This window comes from Impatiens glandulifera, chromosome 3 (assembly GCF_907164915.1).
Source record: "Impatiens glandulifera chromosome 3, dImpGla2.1, whole genome shotgun sequence".
In the NCBI taxonomy this organism is placed as follows: domain Eukaryota; kingdom Viridiplantae; phylum Streptophyta; class Magnoliopsida; order Ericales; family Balsaminaceae; genus Impatiens; species Impatiens glandulifera.
The window spans coordinates 61638989-61653668 of record NC_061864.1 but is presented as its reverse complement, the minus strand read 5'-3'; the positions used below and the strand labels follow the sequence as shown (position 1 = coordinate 61653668).

At 28.4% G+C, this 14680-nt stretch overlaps 1 protein-coding gene across 1 annotated transcript; it reads right to left on the bottom strand.

Moving 5' to 3' along the window:
- Nucleotides 1–8005: 8005 nt before the first annotated feature.
- On the bottom strand, nucleotides 8006–9068 carry LOC124930571 (pectinesterase-like). The gene is made up of 2 exons (XM_047470903.1): nucleotides 8777–9068; nucleotides 8006–8697 (listed from the first exon to the last, which is right to left on the bottom strand). Exons 1-2 carry the CDS (start codon nucleotides 9066–9068, stop codon nucleotides 8006–8008), a joined length of 984 nt encoding a protein of 327 aa, XP_047326859.1.
- Nucleotides 9069–14680: the final 5612 nt, after the last annotated feature.

The window sequence follows — 14680 nt, the reverse complement described above, 5'->3', positions numbered from 1 at the left end:
TTTGACAAGTTAAACATATTTTTGGCATGTTTAACATATTTTAACACATTAAACACGTTTTGGCACGTTAAACACGTTTATGGCATGTTAAACACGTTTTTGACACGTTTAACACGTTTTTGACACGTTTTTGACACGTTTAACACGTTTTTTATATTTGAACACGTTTAACACATTTTGATACATTTAATATATTTTTAGCACGTTTAACACATTTGATAAGTTTTAACACGATTTTGGCACGTTCAACACATTTTTGGAACATTTAATACGTTTTGGCATGTTTAACATGTTTTGACATGTTTAACGACACATTTAACACATTTTGGCATGTTTAATACATTTTTGACATGTTTAACACGTTTTGGCTCATTTAACATACTTGTGAAACATTTAAAATTTCTGGTCCGTTTAATTTATTTTTTGCTCTATCCAATATGTTTTTGACATTATTATACCTTTTTTTTATCTGTTTAACATAATTTTGATTTTTTGATATTATTTTAATTACGAAATTAGTTGAAGAAATAAAATGTGAGATTAATATGAATTATTTAAATAATATTTAAATCATTCATACTAAATAAAGTCTTGAATATGGTGAAACCTATTAATTTTCAAAAATAAATTAATTCATTAAACGGACCGAAAATATAAATATGTCACAAGTGTGTTAAACGGGCCAAAACGTATTAAACATGTCAAAATATGGTAATGTGCCAAAATTTATCAAATAGGCTAAAACGTGTTAAATGTGCCCAAACGTGCTAAACGTGCCAAAAATGTGTTAGACATGTCAAAACGTGTTAAACATGTCAAAAACATGTTAAATGTGTCAATAACGTGTTAAACATGTAAAAAAACGTATTAAATATGACAAAACGTGAAAATGTTAAACATGTGAAAAACGTGTTTAATGTGTGAAAAATGTGTTAAACATGTCAAAAATGTGTAAACGTGTCAAACGTGCTAAATATGTGAAAAACTTGTGAAACGTGCAAAAACGTGAAAAACGTGCCAAAACGTAAAAAATGTACCAAAACGTGAAAGGTGTGTCAAAAACGTGTTGAACGTGTCGAACGTGTCAAAACCGTGAAAACATGTAAAAAAACGTGTGAAACAGTGAAACGTAAAAAACGTGTCAAAAGCGTGTTAAATAAGCCAAAAACGTGTCAAAAACATGTTAAATGTGTTTAACATGTAAAAAACATGTTAAACGTGCCAAAATGTGAAAACATGTTAAACGTGTGAAAAACATGTTAAAACGTGTTAAATGTGACATAAACGTGTTACGCATGTTTAATGTATCAAAAACGTGTTAAACATATCAAAAACGTGAAAAATGCGTTAAACGTGTTAAAACGTGCTAAACGTGTCAAAAATGTCTTAAACGTGTCAGAAACATGTTCAACATGTAAAAAACATGTTAAACGTGTTAAAAATGAGAAAATGTGTTAAACGTGTAAAAAACGTGTTAAACGTGTAAAAAACATGTCAAGCATATTAAACGTGACATAAACGTGTTTAATGTGTGTAAAATGTGTTAAATGTGTTAAACATGTAAAAAACGTGAAACACGTGTTAAACGTGTCAAAAACGTGTTAAACTATAAAGTAAATAAAAAATTGGAATTACAATTCGGACCTAAAATGATTGGAATTGAGAACTATAAAATTACACTATATTGAATTCCATTAGAATTTTAATTATAATTCCAATTCTTAATATTAAAGTGTCTATCAAACATAAGAATTGGAATTGGACCCTCCAATTTCAACTTCAATGTCAAATCCAGGGTTACCAAACACAAGGATTTGTGATTTTACTAGGTATTTATTTAGTCACAAAATCCAATATATGAAAAAAAAACTCTCAACTATTCTAAAGAGGTATCTTAAGTAATTTTAATACAAAATATATCATAAACTATATAACTAACATTAACTAACCAACATATGGTTGTAAACCATACAATTAGTTAACTCAAGTTAACTAACATTAATACCCAATTAACTAACATTAATAACCCAATTAACTTACATTAATAATAACTAATTCTTATACACTCCTCCCTCAAGATAAAAATTTTGTAGTTGAAGTTTGTCTAAAATTTAAAAATTAATTTGTTTCAAATGTCTTGGTGAAAATATGTACAACCTGCATGCTAGAAGGCACATGTATTAGTGAAATAAAATCTGACTTGTAGTTATTTCTAACCACATGACAATCAATATCGATATATTTCGTTCGTTCATGAAACACCGAATTTCTATAATGTGTATTGCTGATTTGTTGTCATAATGAAGTGCAACCGACAAATCAACTTGAATCTTAAGATCATAAGAAGATATGTTAACCATTTTAATTCACAAACTATTGCAGCTAAAATGCGATATTCAACTTTGGCTGAAGAACGAGAAACAGTTTGTTGTTTCTTTGTTTTCCAAGCTACAATTGAATTACCAACAAATATACAATACCCTATTAATGATTTTCTAGGATCTAAAATATATCCCCAATTTAACACAATTATTTGATAAATAAAATACTCCTAAAGATGTAGTTCCTTTCAATTACATGACTACTTGTATAGCTGATTATTAACATATAATAGTAAACAAGTAATTTGCTCTCCTATTCTTTTAATTAATAGACAATGATCATTTTAAGATTGTAAAAAACCAATATTTGAAAGACTTTTAGAAATTTCATAATGCCATTGCCTTGAGGATTGTTTCAGTCCATATAAACTTTTATTAAGTTTATATATTTTATTTGGAAATTCACACTTTACACCTTATTTAGAATAGACATGTATACATCTTCATCAATACACCCATGAAAAAAGCATTATTTAAACCAATTAAATGCAAATAATAATCTAATAGTGATATTTTTTGCCACTAGTGCAAAACTTTGGTGAAAATCAACACCATCAATTTGATTATATTCATTTGCCACTAAACGAGATTTACATTTATTTATACTACCATCAACATGAAATTTTTTGTTTTGTAAATCTATCTACAATCTATCTTCTTTTTATCTTTTGGTAATTGTGTAAAATTCCAAGTATTATTTTTAATCAAAGCATCACGTTCTAAGTTCATTGCTTCAATCTAATATGTTTTTGTAGCAGCTTGTTTATCGGAATCTGGATCATTTGATTGATCAATATTTCCTAAAAAAATTGTATAAGCTAAATCATTACTTACTGTAATGAAAAGAAATGTTGTAGATAATAAATGTTTCACATTTTTTTCAATACTTCAACATGGTTATTATAATCCTGTATCCAGGATAGTGCATGTGAAGCCCTAAAACTTCTTCTTAATGAACTCTTTGGTTTATCGAATGACAAAAGATTCTTCAACATGAATGTCATCAAAAAATTCAAATGGAATATTTTCGGTTTAAATGTCAGCAAGTTCAATAATATCATTTTTTTTATGCTCTTCTATGTTTACATCTTCAATTTCATCATAGAAAAAAGTTGGGACATTAATAAATTTCTTTTTAGTACAATCTAATGAATTATTATCTTTTATGAATGAAAATATTTCCTCATGGAAGATCATATCTCTAGAAATAAATATAATTCCAGTTTCTAATTCATATACATTATATCCCCTTTTATTCATGGGATATCCAATAAAGATATACTTCTTTCATCTATGTGTGAATTTTGATTTTTGAGGCAAATCATTTGTAACATAGTAAACATCCAAAAATTCTAAGAAAATTATAATCTAGATTAGATTTATTAAACATATAAATTGGAGTTTTCCAATCATGTCTTTTCATTGGTGTACGATTAATTAAATATGTTGTTGTGAGCAATCAATATGACCAAAATTTAGAAGACATATTAGAATCAATCATGCTAGATTTAGCTACTTGAACTAAATGTCTATGTTTTCTTTCTACAATTCCATTTTTTTGTGGAGTATATACACATGTTGTTTGATGAATTATACGAAGATATTTGAACAAATTAGAACACCTATTATTTATAAATTATGTTCTATGGTTAGTTCTAATAATCTTAATGAACTTTAGTTTCATATTGATTTTTTTAACAAGTGTAAAAAATTGCTGTATTTTGTCAAAGACAAGTGTTTTGTCACACTTAAATAAATCCAAATACACCTAGAATAGTCATCAACAATTGTGAGCATAAATGAATAATATATAAATGATTCTTCTCTATAAGGCCCCCACAAATCGACATGAATTAATTAAAAAAAATATATATTTTAATAGTGATATGTGTGAAAGGAAGTCCATGCGATTTAGACAATGGGCATATGAAACAATGTTTATTGTTAACAACATATTTTGAAAAAATGGTTTTAATCGCTCAATCTGAAGGATGTCCTAATCTTTTATGGAAAAAATATGAGAATCATCATCAACATTATTACTAAATTGTTCATTCAAACTACAATCAGAAATATTGTTTTGAGAGTTAAAGAAAATTTCATCAGATACATCATTGGTAAATTTATCATCCGGAACGAAATAAATATTCACTGTCCTCTTTCCAATTTCAACAACCGATGAAAGCTTATAGTCCTGCAAAATACATATTGAATTTGAAAAAATACAATCAATTTTGTTCTCATCAACAAGTTTGGAAGTAGAAATAAGGATATACTTAAAATATGGTGCAAATAAGACTCCATTAAGAATGGAAATTCTATTGGAAATTCTGAATGACCCTATTTCATCTATTGATTTACAAGATCCATCTTCCAAGTACATTAGTATAGTTTTTTTCTAGTTTTCTAGCATGCTCACTATATTCTTATCATTACACACATGACAAGATGCTCCTGAGTCAATTAGCCATTTATACGTATCGCCTAATGAATTATTGTTACTCATGTTAAGTTCAAACAAAAATGTATGAAAACTTTCATGTGTGTTAAAGTTAGAAGACTTACATGCAGATGTGCCACTTGAAGATGCTCCAACAACCTATTTTCCTTTCAAATCTCTCATGATTTTGAGAAAGTCTTTATACATCTCGTACTCTTCAATTGTTGCATCATCGTATACATCTTGATCATATACATTGTTAGCAACATTGACTCTATTTCTCTGGTTTTCATTCTATCTTTGTTTTGGTAGTTTCCACTAGTCTGGGTAACCGACTAGTTTGAAATAGTTCTCTTTGAGATGACATTTTCTCCATAGTGATTGCATATTGAGTTCTTGGACTTAGATTTGTCCAGATAGTTCCTCCTATCATTTCCTTCCACGACATACATAGAGTTATCTTGTTGAACATTCCTAGAGTAGTTCTTCTTTTTCACGTTCTGCAGCATTGTAAATTCTTTATACACAGTTGGCAACGGTTCTTGCATTAGAATTTGGTCTTTAACATAATCATATTGATCGTTAAGTCCCATCAAGAATTGTAACAACTTTTTTTCTTCGTCGTCCTGAAGCATTTCAGCTTCAAGAAAACATCCATCACAATCGGTTTTAGTTCCTCCACACCTACATCTCCTTAATGGCTTCAAACTGAATATTTTATCCTAAAGAAGTCAAACCTTAGAGTAGTATTCCTCTAGATCATTTCCTCCTTACTGTAAAATAACAATGTCCTTCTGTAAATAGTATATTCTGAGACCGTTATTTCCTTCATATCTGGACTTCACTTCCAACCAGAAATCACGGTTGGTCTTAGTCGATTGAAATCTTCTTTATAGTCTAACATCTATGGTGTTCATTATCCATGCTCGAACCATTGAGTCAACTATTCCCCACTATCTTCCATCTTCTTGATCAATTGGCCTAGGAATGTTCCATCAATAAATTCAATTTTAATCTTAGTCGATAAAGCAAGTTGAATTCTCAGACACCAACCAAAATAGGTTTCTCTAGTTAAAATTGTTGTAGTTAGAGTCAAACATGGATGATATGCTGGATGAATCACTAACGGATCATTGTAATACTTTCTTTTGACTGAAACTAGTTGTTGATGAGTAGTTTGAGGTTGATTGAACGTAGGAAAAGAATTTGTACCATAGCTAGGGTTAGGACTTCTGTTGCTTGTTTCTTCTCAAATTTTCACCATTTTTAACGTTGATTCTTCGAGTCTTCTCCGATTATGTTCAGCGTTAGATCAAAATTGATTATAATACCATAAGGGAATTGTAATTTTATTAAGTATTTATATAGTCACAAAATCAAATATAAGTAAAAATATTCTTAAATATTCTAAAGAGATCTCAAGTAATTTTAATACAAAATATATTATAAACTATATAACTCACACAAACTAACTAATATATATATATGAGTAATGATAGGGAACGCTCGAGCCCGCGAAAGTGCTAGAATATTCCTTTTTAAACACGGAATATTCTCTCTTCTTACTAATTATTTTTTTATACTTCTACCAATTAATTTATCCTTATTATCACGATTAATTATTTCATTAATTTTTTCTCTCATTTAACTTGTAAAATAACTCAACACTTACAATATATTCTCACATTAAATATTTTAATAATATATTTAAATAATAATAATGTGTTGGATTTATTAATTAATTTTTTTTCACTAAACCCTAATCTCTAAATCCTAAACCCTAAATCTTAAACCCTAAACCCTAATTAATATCATTGTTTATTGTTTAGTTAAATTATAAATTTATCTCTTTTATTTTTTTTTTATATTTTTATGACTTTTCAATTCCTTTATTTATTAAATATTTTTTATTTATTTATGCCCTCTTTTTTTTCTTATTATTTTTTTTATTGACTTATTAATTATTTTCTCTCAACACAATTGGTGACTAATTATTAATAAATTAATTTTTTTTCACTCATTTTTTTGATAAATTCATAATTCAACTAAACTAACCTTAATATTAATTAATATTAATATAGATATTAATTAGGGTTTAGGATTTAGAGTAGGGTTTAGAGTTTAGGGTTTAAATAAATTAATTAATGAGATAAATTAATTGATTAGTGAAAGAGAAAGAGAAAGAGAGATAAATTAATTAATTCGTAGAAGAGGCAGAGATAAATTAATTAATTCGTAGAAGAGGCAGAGATAAATTAATTAATAAGAGGAGGGGAGAGAATATTCCGTGTTGGCATATTCTATTTTCCATATCATTACTCTATATATATATATATATATATATATATATATATATATATATATATATATATATATATATATATATATATATATATATATATATATATATTTGTAAATAATATAATTAGTTAACATTAATACCCAATTAACTAACCTTATCCATAACTAATTCTTCAACCTCATGAATAAACATTCGTCTAGATCATTTATGGCTGAATTTAATTTGAAATTCAAGTATTTTTTCAAATAATCCATTAATTTAAATAAATTTAAAATAATTCAGAATTTAAGAATAATTAGAAAATAACTGTAATCATGCATATTATTTATCAATATTTCTCAATATAATTTAAAATTTATGATTATGGAATAACTTGATTCTTTTATAATTCAATTCGGAGTTAATTTTGAAATTTAGAATTATTTAGTTTAATTAAATTAAATGAATAGGTGGAATATTCAAATAAATCAGAAAAAAAAAGTTAATTGAATCGATTTAGAGAGTTTGAGATTTAAATTTCACCCATAATAAAATTAATTGAATCGATTTTAAAACACATCAGAAATCTTAAGGACACACGGACTATTTCTGGGATTAAATTTAAACATTTTAAATGTTCAGAGGAAAACTTTAAGACAACCCTAAATGAAGAATAGACTAAAGAATATTCAAAGGATTTACCAGATTTAGTTATCAATTTTTATAATATTTTGGGTCGGTGCCTACAACTTTAATTATCAATTTTTGTCTATTGAGCATCAAATTAAGTACATAAAAATATGTTTATATAAATAAAAATAACAAAGCATTAGCTACATACATACATAACACAAGTAAAAAGATAATTATAATATAACTCCAACTAAATAATAATAAATTAACCTATATTAAATCTAGATGATAAGGAACTTGGTCGGGAATCCATGTGTGGCCTTGGATAAAATTTCGTACAGTGAAAGGAGAGGCTTGAGTTGTTGTGTTGAGTAGTATGCGACCTGGCCAAGTAACTCTACCCGTGGTAACTGCACCCGGGCCTTTGTTACCATATTCCCCATAGTACAACTTATCTAATCGGCTAGTTGGATCCCACGCCAACCAACCCTTAGGATCGATAAGATTATCAATATATGACTGCATGATTACCACCCTAGAGTACACTTTCCATGGTCGTCCCAAATATGTCTCGAAAGATGTTAGAACCGGTTGCAATTCGCGTGACGCTTTGAAAGTGCAATTGTGGAAGACTGTTCCTGTAAGGCTAGTTGGATCATCTCTATCTTGGGCAGTAATGACATTTGATTTTCCCGGAAGAGATCTTCCCACCAAAATTTCACAATTTTGGAAAACCACAGCTGCGTTTCCCATAATGAAGTCCACGGTACCGTGAATTTCACATTCTCGGTAGAATTGCTTCCCTGATTTCGAATATAAAGTGTCTTGAAATCCAAGAAACCTACATTGATAGAAAGCAGAAAATTCGGCTTCGCTTTTCAATGCGACAGCTTGGTTGTTTGACGGGCCAGCAGTATTTTCAAAAGTGATGTCTTTGGCAACAAATCCTTCACCGAAGATATCTACACAAAATATTCAAAATTCAATATTTTTTTTGTTAGAGTTATATAATCACTTAAATTTGTGTATATCAATATATACCTGCAGTAGGAGTTTTATCCGTCGCAAAGCCAGTTTTGTTGCTCCTGCTGCCCGAGACAATGGTCTTGTAGATTCCAGATCCTAGAAGCGTCAGACGAGTTTTGCTTTTCGGAACAACAATATTTTCCGTGTAATTCCCAGGTTTGATTTTTATATACGTTCGGAATTTAACGTAGTTGGGAATCGCGTTGATAGCTTCTCCAATGGTAGAAAATTCACCAGTTCCGTCTTTGGCTACGTAGATGATTTTCGGGAGAGCATCTACGTACCAACCGATGTGTACAATATTCATAAATATTGTAAAAACGGAAATAGTTTGCAGCATATTCATCATGGGAGGGATATCTGTAATGATATAATAAATTCAATCATTAGTAACTAATTAAGTTAATGTTAACGACATTGAGAGGTAGATTAAACTAGCCTGAAGAGGAGTCTTTGAATAATAAAATTGATATCAAAGTTCACCGGCTGTTTACTAATAATCTAAACTCTAAATTAGTATTTATATGAAGTAATTAAAACCCTTCTCATTGCCTTCAAGAATTAATTAATAATGGATTGCTTTTAAATGCTGTATTGTTTTCTTATTGAGAAATATATATATATATATATATATATATAACAATTCTTTATATAATATCATATCTAATAAGATAACATGGGTAATAATATCATATCTAAGATAACATGGGTAATAATATCATATCTAATAAGACATGGGTAATGTAAAGTAATGAGAATTTAATTAAACATAGTGAAAAAAGATATCATTTCAAGTAATATAAAAACCAAAATGAAGAGTACAAGTTAATTAGTATCCTAAATTGATTTATCAAGTTTTCTCGTCCACCTCCATATGAAAAAAGAGTCTTAATAAATTGTTTGAAGGATAAATTGAGCTTTTTAAAAAACTTTCATCTAAAAGTTGTATGTAAAGAATGAACCTCGAACTTTGTTTGGCTTTAATTTTTGTTGATCTAATTTTTTAATGATAACGAGAATCTAGGTCTACACCTAATAACGATTTATATTATTTAGAAGATAAAAAAAAATTACAATGTGTACTCCCAACTAAGTGAGGAATTCAAAATTATATATATATTATAATATAAACAATTAAACAAGTTGAAGTCTCAAAAATATCATAACAAGATAATATGTGACTTGAGTAAAAAATAAAAATAGGTTAGAACGATTAAAATTTGTTAATAAAAGGTAAAATGTGTTAGTTAATAAAATAATAAATATGTAAAAATAGGTTAAATGAATAGAAAATGGATAAAAAAATATTAATCAATTAAAAAATTATAAGCCGTCAGATATAATTTTTTTAGTAAATTATGTGCCTGTTTAACTTTGATTCGAAATACGTTTTAATTTATTTATTTTTAAAATTTGGAATTATCTTTTATATATATATATATATATATATATATATATATATATATATATATATATATATATATATATATATATATATATATGAATTATATATATATATATATATATATATATATGAATTATATATATATATATATATATATATATATATATATATATATATATATGAATTATATATATATATATATATATATATATAATTCATATATATATATATATGCAAATACAAAATAAATTGTGTCAATGTGACACTTTCTATGTCTTTAGGCTCTTTTTCCTTTGCATAGGATTTTATTGATTAATTGCAAAAACACTATTCTTTAACCATATACAGTTTATTGAATTTTATTTATTACTAATAGAGAAATCATATTATGCCACCAATTAAATCATTAATATTTATTTCACATTTTTTTTAAGATGGAATAAAAGAGATCTTACAATAACAACTAAAAAGAAATTGATTAACTAAGTCCTCGTAAGTATTTGTATGTCTTTTATTTTTATTTTTATTTTTATTTTTATTTATTTTATTTTATTTTTTTACATCCTAGTTGATTGAGACTAATCACCAAAGAATTTATTCAACTTGGTGAATCAACTAAATAAGCAGCTATCTACAATTAATACACTAGTCAAATTCTAAACAAATTAATTGCAAAATTCAAATTTAATTAATATTTAATTCATAATCAATTTACACTCAAAACATTTTAAGTTAAAAGAGATCATTATCATTATTATTATTATTATTATTATTATTATTATTATTATTATTATTATTATTATTATTATTATTATGAAAGTTGTATTAACTTATTACAGAGAATAAGTCTGTTTCCAAAATGTTAAAACGAAATTTGATTTTATATATGTAACGAAATACATCTACAAATTCTAGCTTTTGAAATATTAAAAGTTTATTAAATATTAATTTATTAAATTTCTTGGGTTGGGTTGGGCTTCGGGCTTGGCTTGGGCTTGGGCTTGGCCTTTACTTAAGAAATAATCAAACAAACAAAAAATCAGTTCAATTTGTTTTAGAGCATTTCTCATAAGTCCTAATTCTTTTTCAATTTATCTTATTTTGACTTTATATAAAAATAATAATATATAATTTCAAAATTATATTTACTTATAAATAGATATTTTAGAAGATGATCCCTTCAATTTTCATTATTTTAATGATTAATAAGATGTTTTACTAATACAACTTAATTAATTAATTCTAATTAGTTAATAATTATGTGCAACTAAAAACCATATAAAACTATTTTCTTATCAATGTTTTTAATAATTATAAATTAAAATATTTTGTACTCTAAAAAAATCAAATTCAATTGTTCCTTCATCACAGTTAAGATAAAAATTATAATTTAAACATGAACAAACCAAACATGCCTTAAAATAAAATAAATTTGTAAATGGTTAACAACTTGAAAACGATTGTTTCGATCCCATGATAATTATATTTTCATACGAGAATAATTTAAAAAAAAATTAAAACGTGAAGTTTCATACCGTATGTTTGATATTTTACCTTTGGGATTAAGGTCATAATTAAAACCTCAAGTGAATTTATTGTAAATGGAAAAGAATCCAATCCTATGAAAAAATAAATACATTTTTAAGAATTAATGATTATAAAAAATAGTGTAGTAAATCCAAAAAGATGGTTCATACAAAAATATTATATATTAAATTGAAAAATAATCCAGATTTAGGGTGATTAGAGCATTAAGCTTACGACGTTATATTAAGAATACGTTTAAGATAATAATCTTGGTTTATAAAATTATTACGTTCCCCTACTCCCTAAGATATATAATACTTTTAGTTTATAAAATTATTATGTTGGTTGCTCCCTCTCACGGGGCAAAATAGACATTAAAAAAAAAATTATTTACCCCTTCCCTATTAGAGGGGGAGTATGTGAGAATTGGGAATACACAATCTCCCCTCCCTAAACAATGATAAGTTTAAATCATGTAAATAATTGTACAAAATTATTTGAAAGTGCGTACAGTTGAGTTATGAAGTCTACACTTATAATAAACTCTACAATTGTTAATTTGAGTTTATTGGATTTATATTTAGTTTTGGGCTTAAGCTTAGGCCTGACCAAAAATTATTTAGGTTCTATTACCTGAATGTTTACCCTATAAATATGTGATTATTAAGGGTTTACATGAATGAGATATAATTCTAAAGAGATAAAGTGTGAGGCAAAAACTCTATATTCATTATTCTTCTTCATAGTAAAATCTGGTAGCGACTGAAGTGGACGTAGCTCATTTTGAGTGAACCACTATAAATTTGTGTCTTCTTGTGTTTTTCTTTCTCGAGTTTTTTTACATATTGTTTCAAGTAGGTCGGATTTGGGAGATACAAATAATAACAACTGGTATCAGAGCAGTTAAGCTATATTTGAGCATTGTAAACGATGACAGTGAAAACAGTATATGACATGGGATTGAAAGATTCGATGGGACATATTATGCCTTCTGGAGAATGCATATTGAAGATTATCTCTATGGAAAGAAGCTTCATGTTCCTTTGAGTGAGAAACCAGAGAAGATGGACGAAGTTGAATGGAAACTCCTTGATAGACAGGTTTTGGGAGTTGTCCGATTGACGTTAGCCAAGATGGTTGTTCACAATGTAGCAAAGGAGAAGACCACCATGGGTCTAATGAAAGCTCTCTTTCTGATATGTATGAGAAACCATCTACTAACAACACGGTACACTTAATGAAAAGACTATTTTACTTAAGAATGGTTTATGGTACTTTTGTCACTACTCATTTGAATGAATTCAATACAATTGTGAATCAATTACTATCTGTTGAGATTAATTTTGGGATGAAGTTAGTGCCCTGATTTTTTTAGCATCTCTACCAAATAGTTGAGAACTTATGAGGGCAACAATTAGTAATTCAATTGGAATGCTAAACTGAAATTTATTGAAGTTAGAGATCGTATTCTTGCTGAAGAGGTTCGTAAAATTAATTCTGGTAAAACGTTTAAAGGTTCTGCTCTGAATGTGGAAAATGGGGACAGAGATATTGATAAAAAATTTAACCGAGGTAAGAGAAGATCTATGTCGAGGAGCAGGAGGAGTCAGTCCAAGTATGGGCAGACATTTGAGTGCTGTAATTGTGCTAAATAGGCTCATTTGAAGAGGAACTGCAAGGCACCGAAGAGAAATAGTGATGATAAAAATGATGCAGCCAACGTTGTTACAGAAACTATCACTAATGCGTTACTTCTGTCTATTGATAGCCCGATAAAAAATGTTTAAATCATGTAAATAATTATACAAAATTATTTGAATGTGCGTACGTGCCTAGGAGTCTCGGTCCCAGGTCAGACCTCTCGGTCCAAGGTAAAAACCTTTGGTCGGATTTCTCGGTCCTTATTTATTTTTTTATTTTTTTTTGGGAAAAACGATTTAGCGTCATTTCATTAAAAATTCCCAAAAACAGGAAAAAAAACATGAGTTTAAGAGATCATTCTAGACAGGCCTAGAATGATTTTGAAGTCGTAACATTCTGAATAAAAGCTAAAAACGTAAATGAATTATCTGTTTACAATGCTTTCAATTCTAGTGAGTTTAAAAAATGGTAAATTCTAGTTCCTACAGATATTCCAGTTCTGCTCCGTGCTTGGAATTCCTCTCCACGTTCCCGCGAGGGCGCTGCAATCCGATACAATATCTTTCCATAACTCGTCAATGCTCCTACGGGTTCTGTCATATACCCTTGCATTCCGTTCTTGCCAAATGTTATACACTACTGCTCCAAAGCCGCACTTAAACACGCTTGTTGTAAATCTATTTCCCTTGGCTTTGAGTAATGCCGCTTCTTTGATTTCATTCCATTCGCTCGGGAAACTCATCAGCTCTAGGCTTTTATAGAATCTGTCCCAAAGCTCCGAAGCAATACAGCAACTCCCAAATAAGTGATCTATGGTTTCTTCATTTCTTATGCATAGAAAACAGCTCGCGTCCGGGATGTTCATATACTTACTGATACGATCACGTGTGCTGAGTCTTTCCTAGAAGGCGAGCCATAGGATGAACTGGTGTCGAGGGATAATCTTCGTTGACCATACAAGAGGAGCCCATTCTACTTTCTGCGCTTTTTCCCGGATTACCTCCCATATTTTCTTCAATACCAGCATCCCATTGTCCTCAGCTTTCCATTCATGAATATTCGGTCTGTCGTGTAGTTGTATGTTACTTATATGATCAAGTATCCTCTTTCCTTCTGGAATTCTTCTCAAGAGCAAGTTCCAATTCCTGTCTTTGGTGTCTCTGATTTTCGCTTTTGCGCAGTCCCTTTTGATACGAGTATTTTGAAACTCCTCCTTGTCGATGATAGGACGGTTTTCAAACCAAAGGTCGTGCCATAATAGAGTGCCTTTCCCGTCCCCTAGTCGGATGTCATAAAGATCTGCAATATCGCTTCTTAGTTTAAGAATCTTTTTTAGAGACCAGCTC

Excerpts from the sequence above, each read along its gene's own strand:
- LOC124930571 (XM_047470903.1), bottom strand. The coding sequence starts at position 9,068 with ATGAATATTGTACACATCGGTTGGTACGTAGATGCTCTCCCGAAAATC. Across the intron at positions 8,698-8,776 it reads GGATAAAACTCCTACTGCAG|ATATCTTCGGTGAAGGATTT; the intron begins GTATATATTGAT and ends TATTTTGTGTAG.